The sequence below is a fragment of the Ochotona curzoniae genome, unplaced genomic scaffold (genome assembly GCF_017591425.1).
Source record: "Ochotona curzoniae isolate NIBS_2020 unplaced genomic scaffold, NIBS_Ocur_1.0 scaffold_3208, whole genome shotgun sequence".
Taxonomy (NCBI): domain Eukaryota; kingdom Metazoa; phylum Chordata; class Mammalia; order Lagomorpha; family Ochotonidae; genus Ochotona; species Ochotona curzoniae.
Window position 1 is genome coordinate 31,461,098 of NW_024467106.1, and position 8,176 is coordinate 31,469,273.

The 8,176-nt window shown below is 51.7% G+C and overlaps 1 protein-coding gene across 1 annotated transcript; it reads left to right on the plus strand.

The window, feature by feature from the left end:
- The first annotated feature begins 6,254 nt into the window (after positions 1 to 6,254).
- On the plus strand, positions 6,255 to 8,103 carry FAM166B (family with sequence similarity 166 member B). Its single transcript, XM_040963683.1, has 6 exons — positions 6,255 to 6,310; positions 6,760 to 6,983; positions 7,073 to 7,278; positions 7,444 to 7,495; positions 7,586 to 7,783; positions 8,015 to 8,103. Exons 1-6 carry the CDS (start codon positions 6,255 to 6,257, stop codon positions 8,101 to 8,103), a joined length of 825 nt encoding a protein of 274 aa, XP_040819617.1.
- The last annotated feature ends 73 nt before the right edge of the window (positions 8,104 to 8,176 follow it).

Here is an 8,176-nt window from a genome sequence, read left to right on the forward strand (position 1 = left end):
GTCTGCAATGTCAGCATCCCATATGGGCACTGGTTTGTGTCCTAGCTGCTGTATTTCCAATCCAGCTCCCTGTACCCATGTGGGGGACCCAGAGGAAACTCTTGGCTCCTGGCTTCAAATTGGCTCATCCATGGCTATTATGGCCACACAGAGAGTGAACCAGCAGATGGATGCCTTCTCTCTGTGTTTCTCTTTCTCTAACTCTGCCCTTCACATAAAAATAAATCTTAAAACAAAAATCATCAAGTGCACAAATGATGTCCCAAGACTTTGGGCCATCTTCAACTGCTTTCTCAGGCCACAAGCAAGGAAATGGATGGAAAGTGGAGCAGCTGTGATATGAACTGGTACCCATATGTGATCTCAGTACATGTAAGGTAAGGATTTAGTCACTGAACCATCGAGTTGTGTCCTGTTTTATTTCTTTATTCAAATGTCTAATAACAAGCATTTGTTAAAACACTATCCCAAATAAAAATGGAAATTTGGACAATAAGGCATATCTAACTGATTGTTCTTCCTTTTCCATCCATTTTGCCTCATACCAGTTGAGGAAGTAACCAAAAGCATGTTTAGCATTCCCTGGCTTTTCTTTTTACATAGTTTCTATACATCTCCAATTTTTTTTAAAAAAATATATTTTATGCTGCATGTGCTGTTTTATGGTCAGTTTTGGTCATCACCTGAGAAATTATTTCTCATAAAAAGAGTTTTATTTCTTACAGAGAGAAAGCTACCACCCACCACCTCACTCTAAATGTGTGTGACAGTCAGGGCTGAGCCAAGCTGAAGCCAGACACCAGAAACTCAGTCCAGGTTCACATGTGGGTGGCAGGGATCCGGTTACTTGAGCTGTCACATTCTGCTTCCCAGGGTGCACCTGAGCAGAAAGCTGAGATCTGGAGCAAAGCTCAGACTGGAACCCAGGTTCCCAGGTACAAGGGCAGGCAATCTGACCAGTAGGCCACATGCTCTGCTCAAGTTTTCCTTTCTTTACACTCCTTCTCCTGATAGAGGGAATTTCTGCTTGTCCAGGGTACCTTACAATAAAGTGATTGGACTGGAACTGATAGCAATTTATCCACCAGTGCATGTGAGATCTGTGATTGGGAGCTGGTCTGATAGGTGAACTTAGGGAACTCCCCTGTTAGCACACAGCTCCTGCTGATAAGTGTGAGAACCAAGGCTGGTGCAGCCCAGGCAAGACCAGACTACAGTTCCTGTGTGGGCTGTGTATGGCTGTGGGCTGGGCTGGGCCGGTGTACAGCACCCACCAGAACAGGTGTGGGAGCCAGAACAGGGTACAAGCTGGGTTAGGGTAGTGTGCAACACCCACCAGTATGTGTAGGACCTCAGACTGGGGGCAAGGGGAGCTTGGGGATTCTCCTGCTGGGCCACGGCTCCCACTGGTGAGTGTGAGAACTAGAACTGTGGGTGGCCCAGCCTTGGCAGACCTGTAGCACCCGTCAGCCTATGTGTGAGTTAGGCTAGACTAGGCCACTGCATCTGTTGACACATGCAAGAACCAGAATAAGTTTGGACCAGCAGGGCTTTGGTGCAGCATCTGTAGGCAAGTGCCAGGATTGGGTGCAAATTATGTCAGACTAGACTGCAGTGCCCCTGGTAGGCACAAGATCTGCAGCTGGTAGTGGGCCTAGTATGGAAACTGTGGGCACTCTTCTGCTGGTATGTGGCTCCCACTGGTAAGCATGAGAACCAGGGCTGGAGGTGGGTCAGACTGGTCAAGGCAGTAGCACCTATCAACACACATACAGTGGGCCAGGTCTGGGGATGGGTCTGGCTGAGCTAAACTGCAGCACCCATTGGTGTGTACAATAGTCAGACGGAATGTGGAAAAGGCCAGACTAGTCTCCCATACACGCCAGCACACACAGGAACCGGGGCTGGGAATGGACCTGGTTTGGGTTATTGGGAGTCTCTCTGACTAGGCTGCAATTCCTGCTGGTGTGCCCAGGGGCTGGGTTTGTGATAGGGTGGATTGGACTGGCCTGCTGCACCCATTGGTTTTTGTGGGAGATGGGGCTGGGGATGAAATTGACCTGGCAACTGGATTCACTGGTGTGGGTGTAGACTGATGCAGGTGACAAACTGAACCAGACCCCATACTGGCTGGTACACACAAGAGTCAGATCTGAGGTCAACCCAGGTGAGGTTTCTCAGGGAACTTCCCAACTAGATCACACTGGGCTCATACTCTGACCATGAGGAAAATCGCAAAATATGTGTGCCAGAGTCCAGCTCCAGCTGAGTTTGGAATTCGAGAAGACTGTGGATGAGGTGTAAAGAGGAAAGAAATGGACCACCATAACTTCATGTTCATGATGGACAATGCATGAAAGCTATCTGCTTTATTTATACGGAAGCAGTCAAACTCTGGCTTAGACTTTTTACGTCATGGTCAAGTGGGTGTTTCCAAGGATAATTCTGCCAATTTATTTCACCTTAAATCAGGATTTTATCCATCCTGACCCTGTTGTCAGGAAGTTCTCAATAGATGGTGCTTATCAATCAGTAACACATTCCCACTACAATCCTCATTCTACAACTTAATCTTGAATCAGTTAAGGGAGGAAATGCATCACAGAAGGAAGGACCTAAAGATCAAGGAAAGAGGGAAAGAATAGATTCCCACTACACCTGGGGACAGAACACCCTTGATTAGCATATGGTCAATGAGGGCAGCAATAATAAAAGGCCCTTTGGCTAAAACAGTGTCAGCATCATCAACTTCCAAGCTCACATTGGTAATAAACATTAACTTCGCAGAGGTAGACAATGCCTAAATAGATTACAGAATTCTCAGTGGGATTGTCCAGTGTCCATGCAAAAGGAGGTGGAACTGCATTCAGTTGGTTGTAGAGACATCCACCGCGCCCCGCCATACGGCGGGCAATTCCTTGCGGCCCTGCCTGCAATGGAACAATACTGTCCCATCTTCCTGTCTTCCACACCCATCACATGGACCCCAGCATATGTGGTTCAACCTTGGAGTGTATGCATCAAGACTGGGCCTCCTCAGTCTTGATGTAGTGGACAGCATGCCCAGAAGCACATGGGGGTCATGACGGCTAACTGATCTAGACCAACAGACGATGTCAAAGTGTGTCATCAGAGAATGGAAATTGGAAAAGGTTGGACAACTCTCCTGGACTAGCATGGGCAGCAGTTGTCTGGGTGTGTGTGCATGCACTAAGGCGGACTTCTTCAACCAGTGGACTTTGGAAGGATTTTCTCAACTCTGGAGCAATGAAATAAACGATGTCTCAGAACTATCAAAACCACTCAAGTAACATCACTAGAACGGTAGCCCTCACATCAGGGTCTCTGTAAGATAACACCAAGTGGTAATCCTCTATCCCTGGGTGCTGAAGAAAAGAAAAAACTGGGGACAGATTGAAGAGTAATTCCTGCTCAGGTTCCACAGCAGGATAGCATAGGTGAATCAGTCTAGAGACAGTGGGCAGGATGCTATGTGGCTTTCGTAGCCGGCCCTTTCTCTTGCAGTCAATTAAGCTTAGTTTTCTGTTTATGGCCGCATCCAGCCCTGGCCGCTGGGATTGGCACCTCCCACCAGCAGCCAGTTGTTGGATTGTCATGATGAGTAATCCCTGGAATGGGGCACAGAGGACAGCAGCAGTCCCACAGGACCCCTCACCTAGCACTAGTTCCAATCTGCTGTTTCACTCCACAGCAGCCAGGGATATGGTCGGGCAGGTCAGGATCTGAAGCTGGAAATTCAGTCCAAGTCCTCCACCTGGGTGGCAGGAACCCAGTTAGTTGAGCCATCAAGGCTGATTCCACAGTCAGGAACTAGAGCCTGGAGGTCATACGGGGGGGACTCCCTGGTCTCTTAACTGTCATCTCCCCTGCTGGGCTTACAAGCCTGCCTATAGGATTGTTCTTCCGACAGATGAGAACAGTGATAATTACAGGCCATTGTACCCCCTGCATAGGCTACTTCCTCGCCAACCATGCCTCCTAACTTGTACTGAGTTGCCACCCGGGTTCATGGTCTTTGCTCCAGTTCCTGGGTGCTAAACGATACACCAACTTCACATTCTTTTATTTTTTGAAGTTTTATTTTATTCCTATTGGGAAGGCAGATTTACAGAGAGAAGGAGAGACAGAAGATTTCCGTGTGCTGGTTCACTCCCCAAATGGTCACAATGGCTGCAGCCAAGTCAAAGCTAAGTGTCTCACATACAGGTGCAGGGTCCCAAGTCTCTGAGCCGTCCTCTCCTGCTTTCCCACGCCACAAGCAGGGACCTGGAAGGGAAATGGAGCACCTGGGACAGAAGCTGGCATCCATATAGGATTCCAGTGCATGCAAAGTGAGGCTTTAGCTGCTGAACCATTGTGCTAGTCCCCCAACTTCACATTCTGACATTGTGTCTTGATTTTGCACACGCTTCTCTAAACCCCATTCCTGCCCTCTTATGAAGTACCCTGGAGTTAGCTCTGGCCTAGACACTTAAACACACTATCTCTTGCTTAGCAGTAGTAACATTTACTTTCCCTTTTTACGGATGAGGAATCTGAAGCTTGATGAACTCAGTCGAGGTCCATCCACTTAGTGAAGTTAGAACTGGAGTCAAATTTTTTAAAGTCATCATGCCTTTAGCTGTAAGTACACTACTTAACATGACCTGAACAGTGATGACATTTGTTGTTCCACAGAACAACGCTGGCTCCTGCAGTGGCTGACATCGCTGGCAGAAATGCAGGCATTTCTCCCATACCATCCTTCCTTGGTGCAGTCAGGCTTTGTCCTAGCTGAGTGTTCCACAGGCTTCTGGATGCTCGCTGCCCCAAGGACACTCGGGGCAGGGTGGCCATCAGGTGTTCTCCTGTGTCTCTCTCATTTGGCTGGAATTGTAACATAGAATTCCAGAAGAGCACCTTAGCTTGTCCCCAGCCGACTTCTTTCAAAACCTTGCCAAATCCAGACGCACCTGACTAAGCATCCATTGGCCAGAGGAAGAAGAGCTGGGTGAGGGCCCCGGCTGATGCAGACTCATTCAGGGGAAGCACTTGTTCCCCAAACCCCTCTCAGTTCCCAGGTGGACTGCTTGGGAAGGACAGGCGGGCCAGCCAGGCTGGGCTCTCATCTTCCCTGCTTCTCTGAGATCTTGTCTTTCTCATCTGGCCATCTTCCCTTAGAATCTGAACTTCTATCTTTTTGTGTTTTTATCTGAAAGGCAGATTTACAAAGAGAGTTCTTGTATCTGCTGGTTCACTCCCCAGATGACTCTAACAGCCAAAGCTGAGCCAAAGCTCAACACCCCACGGGTGTTTCACCACTCCACTTCATCCTGGTGTCTGAACTCCCACACGCACATCCTATTCACTGTCTCTCACCAGTGTTAGAAATCTACAAGCAACTACCATGAGGCACAAACTGAGTTGGTGGATGTGGCACAAGCTTATGGAATCCTCACAGCCCCTTGGTCGCTTAGGCCAACTTAACCTTCATGTTATGCTTCAGGGTACTGTGCTCGAGAAGTTAAGGCACTGGCTCCAAAAAGTGGCCCTTGCAAAGCCCCCAGAGCCTCTGCAACCGTGGTTGTCCCGCGGCCTCCCGAGCTGCGTTCCCTGCAAGGCCAGCTGGCTTCAGCCTTCACATGGCTAGATGATCTGCATATGCTACTGTGAGGAGCAGGGTGAGTGTTGTCTTGCGTTTTATAAACGAAGGCAGGGACCAGGAAATGCAGCCTTCCCACTACGCACAGGGTGCCAGGCTGGAGGAAGAAGAGCTGATCCAGATTTATTCTGGGAGGTGCCCGCTCACAAAGCCCCGCCTTCATTCCTGGGCGGCAGGGTGACTTAGCCATTTCGGACGCAGTTCCCCACTTCTTGCGGCTGATTATGGCAAATGGGTTTAGTGTCGCCTTTTTCCCCTTGTTGCCAACCTGAAGAGCCCCTCTTTGCCGGGACTGCATCCCCCAGAAAGAATACTCTCTGGGCGCACCACGTCTGTCCCATCTTCTCAGGAGACTGCTGAGCTGGAAGAGGCTTGAGGAGCAAGTTGGGGGCCTGTGTCCCCTCCATGCCTTCTCGGCCTCAGGGATTTCCTCGGCCGGGAGGGTACAACCCTTTTCTGGAGTCTCAGCCAGGCCCCGCCTCCAGCCCCGCCTCCTCCCTCTGGCTGCGAGGGTGTGGGGCAGGACGCCCTTCATGGCCTGCCAAGAGCCTGGGCTCCAAGGGAAACAAACACTGCCTGGGTCCTTGCGGCTATGGCTGGTACCTTCTTACCAGGGCTCAACTCTCCAAATCCTCATTATATCCCAGGGTAAGACTCTACCCAGCGCCACCTCCTGCTGCTTGCCCCTAGGAAGGGGACCATGGGAATCTAGGGGGGTTTGCCACCTAGACCCCAGGGCCCCAGGTCCACAGCTTGACTGGTGGGGTCCTAGGCTGGGCTGCCTAGGCTGTCGGGTGGGGAAAGCACAGCAGGCTCATGGTGGTAGCTGGTGTGCCTCCCAGCTTCCTGTTGTCTTCTCCATGGGAACAGGGGAGGATGGAAAGCCCCAGCAGAGAGCTCAGGTGTGCCTGCTCCCCGTTATGCACCGGCCTTCAGAAAGTTCATGAAAGCATTGTATTGTGGCTTCCCATTGGAGGGGGTGGGGGGAATGGGTGGGCAGCAAAATAAACCTCAGGAGGCTTCCCTCTGTCCTTGGGGTTGGTGGGGTGGGGGTGGGAGGCAATTTCAGAAGTGAGAAGAGGGGCTGTGTGTTACAGGTACACTGGACATTGCCCCTTCCTGAGGTTCAGCATGGGCCAGACCTACGGGCAGGTGACTGGTCAGCTACTCCGAGGCCCTCCTGGTCTAGCCTGGCCACCTGCCCGACGCTCACTTCTGCCACCCATTCAGCCCCCAAGGTCTCCCACGGTCCTTGCAGGCAGCCTGCCTCTTGGGCATGGTCGCGGAAGGCTCAGCTCCAGTATGATCCCCGGGTACACAGGTTTGTATGCAGGTACGATCAGACACCCTCAGCCCAAAAACCTGTGTCTCCAAGTACCAACAAAGCTTTCCCACCCCCTGTACACCCAGGGTTTGTACCCCAGGCGCAATTCATCTTTGCCAAGAACTGCAGCCAGGTCTGGGCTGAGGCCCTGAACAGCTCAGCTCAGTGGAAGGGGAGTCCAGAGCTGCCCCAGCAGGTGGCCAAGGGAGAAACAGAAACAGAGAAAGACCAGGAGCCTGCACTGGAGCCAGGGGCAGAGAGGCCGCCGGAGCCCGAGCAGGCAGCAGAACAAGTATGGTGCCTCATGCTGGGCTGGGCACCTCATCCTGGGCTGGTCCTGGAGTTTCACTGGGGGATGCAGAAGGGGCAGTCAGAGGCTTGACTGCCAGCTCTGTGTCCCTTGGGGTTTGAGCATCGGAGCTGCTAACCCCATTTTCCTTTTGCTGACATCTCATAGGCTTCTCCCTACTCCATGGATGACACAGATCCTCAGAAGTTCTTCATGTCAGGTGAGAAGCAGGGCGACAACAGTGGGCCCGGGGGAGGCCCCTGGGATTCTGGGGTCCTTCAATTCTGTGTCCCCACCCCCCACCCCCCAGGATTCACTGGCTACGTGCCCGGGGCCCGCTTCCTCTTCGGCTCCAGCTTTCCTGTGCTCACCAAGCAGGCGCTGCAGGAATTTGGGCGGAAGCACTCTCGGGGCAGCGCCCTGAAGGGTCCTAACCCTCTCCCCCCACTGCCCAGGACCTACTCTCAGAACAAGGCTCTTCTGCCCCACTATGGGGGCTATGTGCCGGGTGAGCCTGGCTTGGAACAAGGCTTTGGGATGTGTGTATGGGGTTGGAGGGAGGGGCTCGGGGTGCTGGAAAGAAGGTACAGGGACCACAGATCACACAGTAAAGGACACTGAGGCGGCTTGCAGTAGTGGGGAGGCAGGGCCAGATTTTGGAGGGTCGGAGAACTGGGAAAGAATTCAACGGCTTCTACATGCCACTGGCCACACTTGACAGACTCTTTTGATCACACAGGGTATAAGTTCCAGTTTGGTCACACATTTGGGCATCTCACCCATGATGCTCTGGGCCTCAGCACTTTGCAGAAGCAGCTCCTGGCTTAGGTAGCTGGAGATCCAAGTTCTCTCTGCTCCTTCCAACCTTATACCCAGCCAGCTTTTCAGAGGGACCACAGAA

What these genes read in the sequence shown, in the direction of transcription:
- FAM166B (XM_040963683.1), top strand. Translation starts at nt 6,255, where the DNA reads ATGGCTGGTACCTTCTTACCAGGGCTCAACTCTCCAAATCCTCATTAT. An exon ending in CCGAGCAGGCAGCAGAACAA is followed by an intron (nt 7,279 to 7,443) that starts GTATGGTGCCTC and finishes GACATCTCATAG; the next exon opens with GCTTCTCCCTACTCCATGGA. An exon ending in CTATGGGGGCTATGTGCCGG is followed by an intron (nt 7,784 to 8,014) that starts GTGAGCCTGGCT and finishes TTGATCACACAG; the next exon opens with GGTATAAGTTCCAGTTTGGT.